The sequence below is a fragment of the Dromaius novaehollandiae genome, chromosome 9 (assembly GCF_036370855.1).
Source record: "Dromaius novaehollandiae isolate bDroNov1 chromosome 9, bDroNov1.hap1, whole genome shotgun sequence".
Lineage (NCBI taxonomy): Eukaryota > Metazoa > Chordata > Aves > Casuariiformes > Dromaiidae > Dromaius > Dromaius novaehollandiae.
In genome coordinates this window covers 28,465,653-28,481,321 of record NC_088106.1, presented here as the reverse complement: position 1 = coordinate 28,481,321, position 15,669 = coordinate 28,465,653, and the positions used below count along the sequence as shown (strand labels likewise).

The 15,669-nt window shown below is 41.0% G+C and overlaps 1 protein-coding gene across 13 annotated transcripts in view; it reads left to right on the top strand.

The window, feature by feature from the left end:
• The window catches only part of GIGYF2 (GRB10 interacting GYF protein 2), an 80,971-nt gene that overhangs the window by 56,377 nt on the left and 8,925 nt on the right, over positions 1-15,669 (top strand). For 4 of the 13 annotated variants that reach the window (XM_064517022.1, XM_064517014.1, XM_064517015.1 and 1 more), the window contains 14 exons: positions 758-975; positions 1,063-1,225; positions 1,294-1,512; positions 2,032-2,222; positions 2,899-3,058; positions 4,967-5,133; positions 5,576-5,664; positions 6,688-6,795; positions 7,358-7,455; positions 7,897-7,997; positions 8,816-8,977; positions 10,818-10,919; positions 14,002-14,160; positions 15,415-15,651. In XM_064517022.1, the coding sequence (XP_064373092.1) occupies positions 758-975; positions 1,063-1,225; positions 1,294-1,512; positions 2,032-2,222; positions 2,899-3,058; positions 4,967-5,133; positions 5,576-5,664; positions 6,688-6,795; positions 7,358-7,455; positions 7,897-7,997; positions 8,816-8,977; positions 10,818-10,919; positions 14,002-14,160; positions 15,415-15,651 (2,174 nt within the window). The remainder of the gene's footprint in view (positions 1-757; positions 976-1,062; positions 1,226-1,293; positions 1,513-2,031; positions 2,223-2,898; positions 3,059-4,966; positions 5,134-5,575; positions 5,665-6,687; positions 6,796-7,357; positions 7,456-7,896; positions 7,998-8,815; positions 8,978-10,817; positions 10,920-14,001; positions 14,161-15,414; positions 15,652-15,669) is intronic. The other 9 variants (XM_064517023.1, XM_064517018.1, XM_064517021.1 and 6 more) reach the window with 7 other exon arrangements.

Sequence of the window (15,669 nt, the reverse complement as noted above, 5' to 3'; positions counted from 1 at the left end):
CAAGCTCTTTTCAGTTTAAATAGAGAGTTAGCAATATTGCAAAGGATTATGTTAAGCTTGGTTGAATGAAAGATGTCTTCTGAATATATGAAAAATAGAAGCAAAGTAAAAGTTGTAGTTAGATTTGGAAAGTTTTTTCCCCTTCTCTTATGGATTAGCATTCCAAGTTTTAGTATCTCCTGACTAAAAAAATTACTGTTCAAGAGACCTGAAGAGTTGTCAGTCTGTTTTATGCACATATGCAAAAATGCCTCTGGGGGCAGGAGGGAAAAAGCGTGGGTGGTTTATTCAGGATGCAACTTCTGCAGATGATCACCTAAAAAGACAAGCTAACCAACTTTTTGGGGGGCATCTTTATATATATAAAAGTCAGTGATGGCTGGTTGAGGGAGACTGCTCAGTTCAATCAACATCTAGTTTTGTTGGTCCTATTTTGGTGTTGTAGTGTATTTCGGACTATGCAGCTCACCTTTCTTAGCCTTACTTGTTTTTAATGCTCATAATATGATTTATGTGGATATATATACACAACGGGCAACATTTGAAGATATCCTGCTTATTAGTAAGGTACTCCATTTCTCCACCACCACCACCCTCCACCCCTCCTTTAAGATGCCTGTTTATAGGTGGATTGTACCCTGTAGAGGCTTTCTGAATTTCTGTCACCATTTCTCACCTTTTCCCTGCCCCTTTGCCCTTCCAAGTAAGCTACTATCCCTTGGGACTGTCTTGTAAAGTTACTTTCCCCCCACCTTAGACGGCCCTCGTTCTGCAGGCTGGCGAGAGCACATGGAGCGACGGCGGAGGTTCGAATTTGATTTCCGGGAACGAGATGACGAACGGGGTTATCGACGAGTACGGTGTGGCAGTGGCAGTATGGACGACGACAGGGACAGCCTCCCCGAATGGTGCTTAGAAGATGCAGAAGAAGAAATGGGAACGTTTGACTCCTCTGGAGCATTTCTCTCTTTAAAGGTGAGAAGCTCTGTTGGTCCCGTATTCACTTTGAGCAAATGTCCTCTTATGTCCGGTAGATTATGGATGATCATGTTGACTTTGCAGAAGGTGCAGAAGGAGCCAATCCCTGAGGAGCAGGAAATGGACTTCCGGCCTGTGGAGGAAGGAGAAGAACGATCTGACTCTGAAGGGAGCCACAATGAAGAAGCCAAAGATCACGAAAAGATGACCAAGAAAGAGGGGGAGAAAACAGAGAGAGTAGTGGCAGGTAAGGGGGACTTCTGTTGTATCTGTTGTGTGCTACAGTATGGAATTTCTTTTAATTCAGTTAAGTAGAACCATTCAATATTGCAGAAACAGTGGAAGAAGCAGTTCGAACATCTTCACCAGCTGCCAGGTCAGATACCCCACCGAAATCCCAGCCTCAAGACCCACTGCAAACTAGCCTTTTTGAAAGGAAAGAAGAGTCTGTCCCAGAAAGAATAGAAAAAACAGAAGATAAAGAGAATCGAACAGAGAATACACCGCCAGCCAAAATGTCCAACAGAGGGGAAGGTAATATACTTGATGGACAAATTTAATAAGTTTCCCTAATTCATTGTGATTAGACTTGGTCTCTTAAGATGTGACGACTGAATTATGGTGATGAAAACTGAGTTCACCAACTGCTCTATAAATACAAATAAGATTTATTGGAAATGCCACCTCACATGCTTGGGATGTGCCTGTACTTCACTTTGCAACATAATCTGGAGAAACATGAGCTAGTTTGGATGTGCCTCACTGGGGCAGTGCAGATTAGTCTGGGCAAATGTATGTGGGCATGTGGCAAGGAACAGGATATGCTAGTCTGTGCAGAGTTTTGCACTGTTAGGACTAAACCACTTGTTCCTTGAAGTTAAGTTGGGTGTCTGCACTATAAACAGTACAAATGCATAGTCACGCTTAGATCCGAAAAGTGTTTTGCTTTGCTGCTAATTTTGAGTTGCTGGATGTTGTTTTCTACAAGGAACTTTGCAAAAGTCATTTTCATCTGTGTTAAAGATAATGAACTAATTTTAACTTTTTCTTTAGATTTGGCTTCTGTTGCTCAACCTTTGCCACAGATTTCTCCAGACACAGCTTCTCCTGCTCATCTTTCCCCTCCCGTTTCCAATTCAAATCCTGCTCTACGGCCAGTTCAGACACCTGTCACAGCTGCTCCAGGCATGGGCAATATTCCCACTGATCCAGATGATGAAGAGGGCCTCAAGCACCTAGAGCAGGTAAAATTCTTCAAATTCCTTTGCTATAAACAATTTTGAGACTGGAGGAATGTGGAATGCAAGATGCTTAGAGCTTATAAAAGCAAAAATGTAGCTTAGATTTTTAAATCCACAAAGTATACTGAAGCTATTTCCTTTCTCCCTCACCCCCCTCCCCCTCAGTTTTCTTGGAGAATAATTAAAGCATATGTAGTATTTATCTGAATAAAGGTACTGTGCCCAGTGTTAAAGAGCTGCAGATTCTAGTGCTTGTAGCCACTGTCAAGTAGCCTTAAAATTTTCCCAGAGACACCATAAAAAAGTGTAGGCCTGATGCAAAAAAATGTGCCCATAAATGAAGTGCAAACTGTGTTCATGAAAGTTTAGCGACTGCTGGGTGTAGAACTTTTTTCATGCTAGTATTTCCATACCTGTTTTGTTCCTCACCGCGATGGTACTGCATGGGGCCACCTAGGCAAGTTGTTTTAAAGCTTTACTTGAAAAGCACGTGAACCGTGGTTCTGACAAGATGGTAGACTGAGATCAGGGTTTCTCTTGTAAGTACACCAGTCCTCTAATTTCTGGTATGCTCTGGTATCACTGGATAGTTCAAGCCTGTTGTACTTGGCACGCTTGTTTTGGAATTTAAGCACATAACCAACTCTTGCATCTTTTTTCTTTTTGATGTCCCCTGCAGCAAGCAGAGAAAATGGTGGCATATCTGCAGGACAGTGCCCTTGATGATGAAAGGCTAGCAGCAAAAATTCAAGAGCACAGAGCAAAGGGTTCCTCTATGCCATTGTTCCATGAAGCAATGCAGAAGTGGTACTACAAAGATCCACAAGGAGAAATTCAGGGTAGGTCTGTGCCCTTTACACTTCCTCTTTTGCTTCACAGAACTGTTAAAGTCATCGCAAGCTTACCACCAACAGATATGGAAGCTTCCTTTTACAAAAGCAGCACAGGAAACTTGCCACTCTAGAATTAGGTTTTGAAAATGCATCCTTCCATCCATCACTGCCCCCATCAGCAGGCTCCGTGTCCAGAGTTCTGCCTTATTATGCCTGGGGTTTGCCATCACTTCATGCTTCTCTGAATTGAGGTTAGACTAAAGCTAGGTTTCATGTCAGATTTCCAAATAGTAAGAGAAACAAAAAAGTGTGACAGAGTAACTTGTTGAAAAAAATCAGTGAGAAACAGTGAAAGCAATTTTCCAGTCTCATCCCAGACACAGAGTACCCAGGAGAGGAGAATGTCTTTTTTTAGAGTAAAGAGAAAACAAGTTTTCACAAGCCCCGTACTTGCACATTGTTTCAACTGTGCTTGCAGCCAGTGTATTATGGGTTCATATAATGCCAGCTGTTTCACGTTTACAGTTTTTGCTTAAGCAATTTCAGACTTTTGCACAGAAATTTGGAACAGATCTTTCCTATAGATGCTTGCACGTTTGCTTTCATAAAAGACTTTTTTCTTTGGGAGGTCTCTGTTATAGCAGCTGCTGAGCTCCCTCCCAAAAAACACAATTAAGAAGCAAGCTCCTTACTTGCTCTGTTTCACTGTGTAGCAAAGGTTAATGTTGTTTAGTGTGGGTGACTTTCTAAGCTGTAAACTCCACACAGGATTGATGGGGATGTTACTTGTGGGATCTGTGTCGGTCTCTTGCCTGCAGGTATTACATGCCTTTAAACTTTAAGAGGTGAAAAGAAAACCCTCAAGTATGTTAAACATAAAGAGTTTGCCTTTGCTTCAAACTAAACATTAGTCACTACTGGATGCTTTTTACTCAGTGATGGTCTACCAGTTTTTCATCTCAGCAAGTAGTTCCTTGAATGTGACACCCCCCACCCGCAGAAGTGAAGGCTTCCTCATAACTTTCTCTTGGGTTCATATCCTCTTGGAGGAAGTATCTTCTAAAGATGCTTCTTATGGAGAAGGCAAGAATTACTTAACATTCTTGCTTTTCTGAAGATAGTATTTTTGCAAAACTTATTTTACAGTGTAAGAAACAGATAAACATGACCTTTTTCTTTTTTTTCTTTTAATCCTGACTTTGTCTCCAGTTGGGTATGTAGAATTAGTGTGGGAGACTGTCTCCTTTGATGGAAGTGACTGAAATGTTTCTCTGGGAGGGGGTGGGGAGAAGTGTATTTCTGGGGAGGAGCAAGGAAAAACTGCCTCTCCTAATTATCTTCAAAAATGTAATCTTGCAACCAGAGGGGACTCTGCTCATTTCCTAAATTCCAGAAGCCAGATTTCTGTAATACATGACTACTTCTGTTTTGAAGGCAAGACTCTTGCCTTCAAAATTGCTAATATTGAAATTGTCCGAGACTGTTTAACTATCTCTGCGGTTGGTGTGGGGAAGTAACAGTCATACTTTTAGCACTGTTAGCTAGTAGATCCTGCTGAGCTCTGAGGAAGGCAGGATGTATTTTAGCTGGGTTGAGCTCCACACCACGATGGCTCCTCAGCTTTCATCCCAGCGCTGACTCATCTCTATCCAGTGCAAAGTGTAAGCGGTCACATACTTCTCAAAGACCATATGGAGGAATGCCGTAGACACTCTAATGGTCCAGACTTGTGCGTTGGCGCTCCAGCCTTGAATGTAAAATGTTTTTCTGTTCGTGCAAGCAGATGAAAAGGGCAGAAACCACTGATGCTCGGTACTGTGTTTCTTTAACAAGAACCATGCTCTTCATTTCCAGTATGCTCATCTTGGCCTCCCTTCCCCTTCCCCCCATGTGTATTGGTTGATGTTGTTTCAGGTCCTTTCAGTAATCAAGAGATGGCAGAGTGGTTCCAGGCTGGGTATTTCACTATGTCACTGTTGGTTAAGAGAGCGTGTGATGAGACTTTCCAACCACTTGGAGACATCATGAAAATGTGGGGCAGAGTTCCCTTCACTCCAGGTCCAGCACCAATTCCACATCTGGTAATTATGTGGCAGTTTCACTACTCAAATGATCCTTTAAAATATATACAATGAATTATTTACATGTCAAATGCACTGTCTTGGAAATGTAGGTGCTCCAAGCACCAAAGTTCAGCCCTGTGGTAAACTATCTATCTATCTATAAAAATTAAGAGGAGAAAAGACGCTGTTCTAATTTAAGAATGTGTTTGTTTTGCCACATCTGTGAACATAAGATTTGGTCCTGTTGTCTTATATGTACAAATCCTGTGTATTTCAATTACATCTTTATGTACTCAAACTTTGTTTGCAAATGTTGAAGGTTGTTGAGGTATTTTTCTATTTTCTTTGTCTTTTCAGTGCAGAAAGTAATTTTTGTGTGGCTTGCTAGGCATTTACAATATACTACTGTTGGTATGTATATGCTGTTAAAGTAGAATAATGTTTTTTTTCTTAAACATAGGGCGAGCTGGACCAAGAGCGGCTGACTAGGCAACAAGAGTTGGCCCTGATCCAAATGCAGCACCTCCAGTATCAGCATCTTTTGATACAGTAAGACTGCCAGTCCCAGAGACCTTCCAGTGGCTGTGTTCTGCTCCACATTTTTAATCATCCGGGTTCAGCTTCTTGCCGTTGTTTCTTTGGGCATCAGGGCTGGGAATGCTGCACCTTCAACGGCAATAGCCTGCTTCCACAGCTGCCAGAGGTCCCGATAGCTGACAGGATTAGGCCAGAGAATGGTTATCTCAGGCACACTTTTCAGTCATTCTGTGTCATGCATAGCTATGCTGAGATTTGCTGTATAGGTAGCCTTTATGGTCAAACTGAGTCCCAGCTATCCTTGTAATGCAGTTCTGATGTTCTGGAGTCAGGGGAAGGATATACATCTCTGGAATTGGAGATGGAGAGCGCCATAAACTTATCTTGGTCTGTTTACTCAGCTTTTTGAAGGTCAGTGGTGGGTAACTGCTGGACAAAGCAGTTTAACATCCATTTTTGCCAGAGTTGTCAGCTACAGTTCAGTTCTGGGCAGCTTCTAACAACTTGTTTTGTAGGAGATCAGAGGAAAGAAAGCAGTTGGTAAACTACTTGTTTGAGTAGTATTGAAAACGCGTGCTGTGATTATGATTTTTGAATACTGATTATAAGCTTATGATCTGATAAAGCAAGAGTCTGCTGTTGTACCACGAAGTGCCTTGATATAGGAGGGAAGAGATTGATTTGTGTAGGTGGATAGATATCAAAGATGGATCAACTTATGAGCAATCTGTATGTAACTTACTGAAAAGGGAATTGGTGTTGCACAGCTTAGAAGAGAAAAATTGGACAACAATGAGTTGGTATCATTGAGGGAGAGAAGACGCTTTGTCTGTGTGGGCCAAGTTCTGGAATTCTTGTATTTTGATTCTTTCCAAGACCCTATTCTGTGGTTTCCTCTAGTAATTAGCGTGCACATTATATAGGTCAGTGGGCATTAGTCATGGAGAGTGAGTCTATGTGGAACTTCTGTGACTTGGGCATTATATAGATAAGAAAGTGAACAAATACCAGTGATTCTCTGCTTCTCTTTTGAAGACAACAATATGCACAGGTGCTGGCTCAGCAGCAAAAAGCAGCCCTCTCATCCCAGCAGCAGCAACAGCTGGCTATTCTCTTGCAGCAGTTCCAGGCCCTGAAGATAAGGTGAGTAGCCCAGACTTGAACTGATTACCATTCATCCTATACTCTGACTTGTACGTAATGATACTTGTAATCTTCTCTGTGGTCTGTCCCTTTCAAGTTAGTTCATTATGCTAGAACGTTACAGTTTTTTTTAAGATTGCATGAAAGTGAAACAGCTGTGGGATGTTGAGGGTTTGCTTTTGTGTAGCCTTTACCTCAGAGAACATGCATGAAAACGAGGAGGAAAATCTTCTAGCTGAAACCATACCTGCTTGACAAATCTATTGTGCTGGTAACAGAATGCCTTTGCTGGCCGAGTTCTAGCAGTATTGAATACTCATTGCTCAAGGTAGCCTGTGAGCTACAAATACAGAACTGTAGCAGTGGCTGACTTAGCCCTTGGCTTGTCAGCAGGAATGAGATAAGCAAGAACTCCTCAAGTAGTATTGTCTGCATCGTATTTTTGTCTTAAATAGAGGTGTGGAATGAGAGGAATATGTTACGAGTTACTGAATCTCAGTGCGTGTTCAGAGCGCTCCTCTCCCTGGAAGTGGCATGTTGACTCTTCCTGTTGGTATTACAGAATATCTGAACAGAACATGATGCCACCTGTAACAAGGTCTGTGTCAGTGCCGGACACTGGCTCAATTTGGGAACTTCAGTCAGCCTCACAACCTACAGGTAAGACACAAACATGATTACTTTTTGACATTTGGTGCAATTATTTCTGCACCAGTATTTTTAATTGATTCAGGCTACTTAGTGCTGCAATTTAAGTTTCCTTTGAGAGCTGTGATGAATATGGTAATCTTTGCATGGTCATCAGAAGCGTTGATCCAGAGGGATTGAGTGTTATGGTATAATGGTGTCTTGCCCAGAGGGGAGAAATTAGGATAGCTGGTTCTTGTGTAGAATTTTGTAGGAAGGTGCCTTGTTCCAGTGGGTAATCCTTGTTCTACAGGAAGATAAGGTGGCCCTCTACTGACTAAGAATTACATATTACCATAATTTTAGTTCACAGAATATAGTGACAGCCAGCATACACAAGATTTTCCCTTTTGAATTGGTTTTTGTTTGTGTGCTTACTGTTGCTTGTCAATGTTTGTTTTCTTTACTGTCCAGTCTGGGAAGGAAGCAGTGTCTGGGATCTCCCCATTGATACTGCAGCTCAGGGACCAGCTCTAGAACAACTTCAGCAGCTCGAGAAGGCCAAGGCTGCAAAGGTCAGAAACTGTTTTGTATTCTAAGAAACTGGGATCACTGTTTTGCAGCATAACTGTGTTTCTTGAGCCAGTGGAAGATTATTAGCTCTTTAAACTTCAGGTCACTCTGTGCAATTTTGATTGGGTCTTCATCGAAAATTCTATAAAGAGAATATGGTTATAGAAACCAGTTACGAAATCCTTGTGGACTGCTGTTCAGAAACCATTGCTATGGAGGTGCTATTGACCTCTAGACTAATAGTAATATTTTTACATTTCTTATAAAAACTCTTCACTAGCCACCTCTGTTTTAAAATGCGATCATCATGAGTTCTTATGCCAAACCCAGAGCAGGAGCCTGTTTGTCAATACTTCTCTTAATTCTTGCCTCTTTATGCCAGAATTGGTTTAGGGAGTAGTAGGAGCCCTAATTGTTGGGGCTGTTTCACAGTTACTCTGGTATCAAGTTCTTTTTCTAAGTTTGAACCTTTATGATTCTGTACGCTACCAGAAACTGATTATTTTGTGCTGACTGCACAGCAACTCTCTGCTAGCTTCTGAAGTCAGAAGTTACTTTAAGAAGCCAATGTAGAAAGACTGACTAGAGAGCTGATATTTGTTATAGAACAGAAATCGTCAGGAGTTATTCTAGACAGTACTGCAGGAATGTGACCCCAGCAGGCAACCAAACTCATAGGTAGAACTGCAATTAAGAAAGAGCATCTTCTAGATGCTTCATCATCTGTCATGTTGTTACTATAATCTCAGCAGGAGCTGCCGTAAGAAGTGGTGTAGGAATATGTTACCTGCATCTGAGTGTAGTTTTATATGAATTGTAGCTAGAGCAAGAGAGGAGAGAAGTGGAAATGAGGGCCAAACGAGAGGAAGAAGAGAGGAAAAGGCAGGAGGAGCTTCGGAGGCAACAAGAAGAGCTACTTAGGAGGCAGCAGGAAGATGAGAGGAAACGACGGGAAGAGGAAGAACTGGCCCGCAGGAAGCAAGTGAGTTTCCTCAGTGCACTTCATCTCTACTGCCATTTTGTAAACTCACTGTAAGAATCCTGTGGGGTCTAATTAATCTCTGGTAGGTGTGCATGAAGACAGTTCTAATACTTTTCATGCGAGTATATGAAATGATTTTTTTTCTGTTCTTGTTTAAGTTTGAGAGCCCAAACTGCAATGTTGAGAAATGGGCTTTGATTCACTTCAAGATAGGTTCTGATAGATGAGCTGAGGAGTTTTATTCCATATGGAATATTCCCTCCCAGCTCCTTAGTAGTAATATTAGATTTTAGTTAGTCACCCAATTATTGTATGTTAAATCTCTGTTCACCATTTATGCAATCTACTGTTTTGATAAGGGGATGTTTTAGAGTAGACTGGAAGTTGAGCAGGTTATTTCACCTGCAGAAAATGTAGGCAGCTATACTGAAAAGAATTAAACTGATGTAAAATCTACCTTATTTTTTTGCTGCTTGCTTATCTCTAATTTAGTAAGGCATTTTTGCTTGAGAAAAGATTCAGAGTTATGTCATAGGCTCCATGAGCCTTTTATTTTTGGGTTGTTATTTGGGAAGGGATGTAGTCTGGAAGTGCTGGACAAGCATGGTTGTTAAAGTGTTTTTATTGCAGTAAAAGTACTGCAACACAGGTTCTGTGTAGGAGGATGAATATAGGATTTGTAGTAAGCTCATAATCTTTACAAGCATATGAAATGGAAAGATTATTAGCTTGAAGTTTGTGGCATTTATTTCTGAAATCTGTATGGAAGATGAATTCCTTGAGTATAATAGGAGGGCAAGATGGTGAAAGTTGAGGTCACCAGTCTGCACATGAAGGGTAAGGGCAAACACATCGCTAAGAAGTTAATTGATAAACGCCCTGTAAAGTATCATTTGTATAATAGCAAAAAGTAGTAAATAATAAAAATAATAATTTGTATGTGCTTGGGTAGGTAGCTGAAAAGAATGTTTTCTGGTTTAAGAATCAGATATTTCTGGGGAAGCCTCTGAGATCTTTAGATTTATTAGTCATGGACCTTATTTATTCATTCCATGTTTGGGTTTTCTCACTGAAGATATATTTCAGTAGAACGTACTGTGATATGTAGTTAGCTTTTGTGGTATCATTAAGAACGGAGCCTATAAATAAATGGCTCCTTACATTAATATTTCATCTTCATATAAAGTAAGCCATTATGGTATATAGTGGAAAAGTATCCTCTAATGCTCAAGTTCAGGCTTTATTATATCATTCAAGCAGTAATATACTCAGAAGTTTAACTGAATTAAATTGTTTTAGATCTGTTTTAGTAGTAAATAACTTTTCAGCTGTCCACTTGGTAACTCAATGAGTTTCATCCATTCCGGCTTCAAATAAACCTTGGATTAAGTTTCTTTTCAGACTAATGGTTTTGCCATTGTTTATAACTTGTTCAAAACATCCATTAAATCCTGAAGTTTTTGTCCACTTTGGCTTTGTACACAAAACGGTCTCATTCTCTCCCTCTCTGAGATGTGACAGGAAATACTTGTTTACAAGGAGGAAGGAGAATGGGGTTGGAAAGCAGCAACAGCAAATGTCTTAATTCGTTACCAATGGAATAATTGCCACAATGCTTAATTCTGAGCAGCAGAGTTTTTAAAGTAGCAAAGTGTTTAGCTTTTCTTTCCAGAGAGGGGCTTAATATTTAATTATTTATTAAAAAGAAGGGAAACTGGTCTAATATTTGAATCTGACCTCTGTACTGGAAGGCATTGTAGAGTCAGTGATGAACTGATTTATTAGCACAGACTTATACAGAGGAGATGATGCTTAACAAATTTGATTAACTTCTTTTGAGGAGATGACAGTGAGAGCTGAGAGGGGTGAAGCAGTAGACTTAATCTGCCTGGACTTCAGGAAGGCTTTTGATGTAATACTGCATAAAAGACTAGTATATAAGGTTAGTAAATACACTGTTGATGGTGAATTTTTAAAATAACTGATAACTAAAAAAAATAACTAATATATCGATTAAATCCTGTAGGATGAACTTTCATACCAAATGATGTTGAATCCAGTTCTGTTCATAGTTTCCATCAGTTACCTGCACTGTAGCATTGCAAACAATAATATCCAGTTTGTGTAGCTCCTGGATGTGTGTGTGGGTGTTCGTTTTTTGTTTTGGTTTGTCACCCCCATTCCCCCTCCCCTGCCCCCCCCCTTCTGGTGTGATGATATTTTCTGTTTTTAATGATTGATTATTTTCAGGAACAAAATGTGAGGTTTAACATGTAGCTAATAATTGTTTTTCCTCAATTATATTTTTTAATGCTCCCCTTTAAAGCATCCGACCCAAAGGTGAAATCCAAGAAATTGGAAAATTTCTAGGCCTTAATAACATAGGGAAGCAGAATTGCAACTGTTACCAACTGCAAAAAAATCTGGAATATTTTATTTAAGAATCCAGAGCCTACTGAAGTAAGGTGTTAACCTGAAATGGGAAATGCTACCTCAGCATCTTGTGTGACATTATGGATATTTTAAAAGATCTGAAATAAGTTATGCATATAGCAAGATGTGTGTATTTGAAAAACAATTATTAGATAAAAATAGGCAGTTGATGCTAAAGAACATTAGGTTCTCATGTTGTTGACAGTCATGAATATGGGAGCAGTAAGAGCCGAAGGAACGAGCCTGTCCATTTTCCATAAAGAAAGCAGGAGACCTGGGGATGTTCTTGGTCACATGCTCAAACAAAACCACTGAACAACGGAAAGATATAGAAATGAATATTAAGAGAACTTTTTCTATAGCTATGAAGAAGAGCAGGAGAAAAGAATTACATGAACCACATGGTTCCCAGCTTTTCATGGTGTTGCAGGGTTTGGGCTTTTTTTCCTCCCCCTGTTTTATTACAAATCAGACTGTGTTCGTCTTTAGTTCTCTAGGGGAAAGAAGAGTCTTCCTCCCACCCCCTTTTTCATTCCTGGCATTCAGCAGCGTCTCTTCTGGCAGGCCTGAGGAAGGAGGAGATCTCTGCATCTTTGTTAATGGCACTTAGTCTCCTTTCCAAAAGGGAAAGTAGAGCAGAGATGGCAATGAACTGCTGTCACGTAGGAAGACTTAGTGGTTTTTTTTGTTCTTCTCCCTCAGGTAGTGCATGTTCTGCCAGTGCTGAGTGCCGCGCGTCCCCCCGGCCTGCCTTACGGTCGGGCGTCGCGAGCAGAGGTCCTGGGGGTGTGCATGGTCTCTGGTCAAGCAAAATGCAGGCTCGCGCACCCCCAGCCCTCTCGGTAGAATTTTCCATGGAAGAAACAACAAGCAGAAATTTTTCAGCACAGGCACGGGGGACACTTGATTATTGTGACTTGACTGCATGTGTCCAATTCCTCCAGTTACAGGCCCGGGTTACAAAAATGGTCCAGGCATTGAGTGCTGGGCTTGAAGCTTTTCTGAATATGAGAAATCAAAGCTTTAAATGAATAGAGAGAAAACGGCTCACAGGCTACCGCTAGTGGAAGAAGACCTTAATAATCGCACTTAAATTTCGTAGGGGGGAAAAAAGCCAGAAAAATCTTTGTCCTTTAGCATCAAACCACTTGAGTGATACATGAGTATGGATTATTTTTTGGCTTGCAGCCTGCAGCTCTTCAATCCCACAGGATTGGTTACGAAGGATGTTCTCTCTCTCTACTGGACAGTTATACTGTAAACAACCAAAGTTAGCCGTTGTCAGAGAGAAACCTGGTCCGGTTGCTCAGTGAACTGTATTGCAGTTAATCTATGCTATGTATATATGAAGGTCTGGTATCAGATCAGTATAAGAGTCTTGGATTTTGGAATTAACTTCCTTGTTTTAACAGAATTCAAAGTTTATGTCTCCATGCTGCACAACTAGCCTCTGTTATTCCTGTGGATAACACATTGCTCATGGAAAATGTAGGAGTAAAATTGCACAGTCCTGTCTGTCTAAAGGGAAATACACTTATGAATGCTTTAAAAATGTCCTTGTCCGAAAGGTAAAGTCTGAGCTGAGCCAGAGGTATAAGTCAGAAAGTGGAAAGACAGAATGAAAAGCAGAGTGGCCTCAATACAGTTGCTGAATTTCAGAAATCAGAAAAGGCTGCAATAAGCATGGCTATTTTAGGCAAGGGGAAGTCAGAAGCAGACAGAAAAAATGCACAGATGCTGCTCCTGTTTGACAACATAGAGGAGGCCAGAAGGCTGGTTGTGCCCTAATCCTCCAAAGAACAAGTAGCAGAACGGAATCATTAATTTTCAGAGCAGTAGGAAAGGCTGCTGATGTTTTTCTGTGTTGGGAACATAGATTCATTAAGAGAGGGAGGCAAAGTAAGTAATTTTACTACTTGGAAAACAAAACATAATTTATTGGAAAATATTTAATCTAGGGATAGCAAAAAATTAAAGCCCTCGAGACTTTTCACTGCCCTAGTTATTTAAATAATTTGGGGGAAGCCCAGTCAAAGCCCTTTCATTGAGTTCCATATCTCTCTCTGGGGCTTCCCAAGGTACCAGTGTCCTTGAGTACACTGGGCTTCTTCAGCTTGTTTCTGGCATCTGGAGATGCGGTTCGAGTTTTGTAGTGCACTTCGAGTAGTCAGTATATAGAAGTTCCTGGTGTAGGAAAAGTTTCCACCTCTAGTTGACACCTGAAAAAGGGATTATGGAGGCATCTGTGTATCAAAATGTATATGTTCAAGTGCAGTTACTATATACTGGAAAGAGGAATCTCACCCCTTAGTTGTTTTCTTTCTCCACCCCCTTGTTTTTTGTATAAAAGCAAAGATAGGCAATGATTTCCTAATTGTCTTCTCATGAAAAAAAATTCACTTACGTATGAAATGCACATTGCATCAGAAAGCTTCTTAACATGTGGGTCTTTGGTGTTTAATACTTTGGCGCTTAGCTTGGAGCGGAGAAGCTTTCATTGAGGCATTCACATGGCCAGTCTATGTTGTATTCTGTGTTCTCATGCAGTTCATAAATGAGTTTATAGATTGACATTTTGTTCCCAACTTCAGGAAGAAGCCTTGAGGAGGCAAAGAGAGCAGGAAATTGCACTAAGACGGCAGCGGGAGGAAGAGGAGCGGCAACAGCAGGAAGAAGCACTTAGAAGGTTGGAAGAGAGGAGAAGAGAAGAGGAGGAAAGGCGGCAGCGAGAGGAATTACTTCGTAAACAGGTGAAAACTGGCAAAAGAGATCTGTTATGTTTAATTATGGGGGCAGCCAGAACTGAATGAGCTTTGAAGCTTGCATACGTGTCTGAGAGAACACCAGTATTTGTGGAGAAATGCAAGGCTCATAGACAGTATCAAGTGAACATAAAATAGGTTGTCTACCTGTACCCTGATTGAAACGAAATCAGAATCTGATCTTGCCTTTGGAAAAGAGATGTTTGTAGAATGTGTGGATTTTCTTCACATATACGAACGTTAAGAATGGTTTTGCAGCATATTTTTAATCCTTCCTACATAAGAAAGGCAGAATACCTACAATGCTGTACTAGATTAATAATTTATGTTGCAAGTTGTCATTCTCCCAGTCTTTACCACGGAACTGTTATTAACTTTCCTCTGAGGTGATCTGTTTTGCCAGTCTGTCTGTACTCTGCCAAGACTATGCCCACTTCCAAAAGTTACAGCTTTTTTTAAGGTGGTTTTGGGTTTTTTTGTCTCTCCCCACACACTTTTTCTTGCCTTACTATTAACAGTTTTTTCCCTTGGGGCCAGCTTTGGAGTCCACACTGGATAACTTGAGCTTTCAGCTCCCTAATTGATCCTGTCACAGTCTCCTAATTCAAACTAACCTTAAAACACGATTAGCTTCACATTAATTTTCAGGTCCATTTCAGAATTGCCAGTTACTATTTAATTAAGAACTCATTTTTCAGCACCCTCCCTAACAAGACATTCGTTACCATTTCAGTCTCGCCACACAGTCATCTCCTTGTTAGCAAGAGCGTCTTTCCCTTTGCAGCTCTAGTGTTCAGCAGTAAGCCTTGCTTTTTGTCAGTTGAGCTCCCCCTGGCCCGTGTCAAATTCAGTCTAAGCCTTTTGTCCCTTTATTCCTGTCTAAGCTTTGTTCCTGTAACAGTACGGCAATGCTTGACTGTAAAATAAGCATATAGAAGAAGCTCAGACTGAAAGGTGGATGATTTCCAGAAGGAAGGTGGTTTGAAATTGGCCAGCCTGAACAAGGGAGATGCCTCTCTCTTTGCAGTCCTTTGGTGGAGCGATGCGAAACTTGTATTTTTAGGGAGTCTAGTCTAGCTTTTAGGGGCTTTTACCCTGAGAAATATAAATGAACAACACAGTCCAGGCCACAGATAAAAAGGCCCCACTGTGTTCTGTAAGGATCTCTAAATAGCAGAATTGAAGTAATTTAAATTTTCTAAGTCAACTTAGAAACTTTACTCTCCTTTGTGTCCTGGGAAGGAAGAGGAGGCTGCCAAGTGGGCACGTGAAGAGGAGGAAGCTCAACGGCGACTTGAGGAAAGTAGGCTACGCATGGAAGAAGAGGCAGCCAGGCAGCGGCTCGAAGAAGAGGAGCGAAAGCGCAAGGAGCTGGAACTCCAGCGCCAGAAAGAAATAATGAGACAGAGGCAGCAGCAGCAGGAGGCTTTACGACGGCTGCAGCAACAGCAGCAACAGCAGCAACTTGCACAAATGAAGGTAACATATCTACAGTTT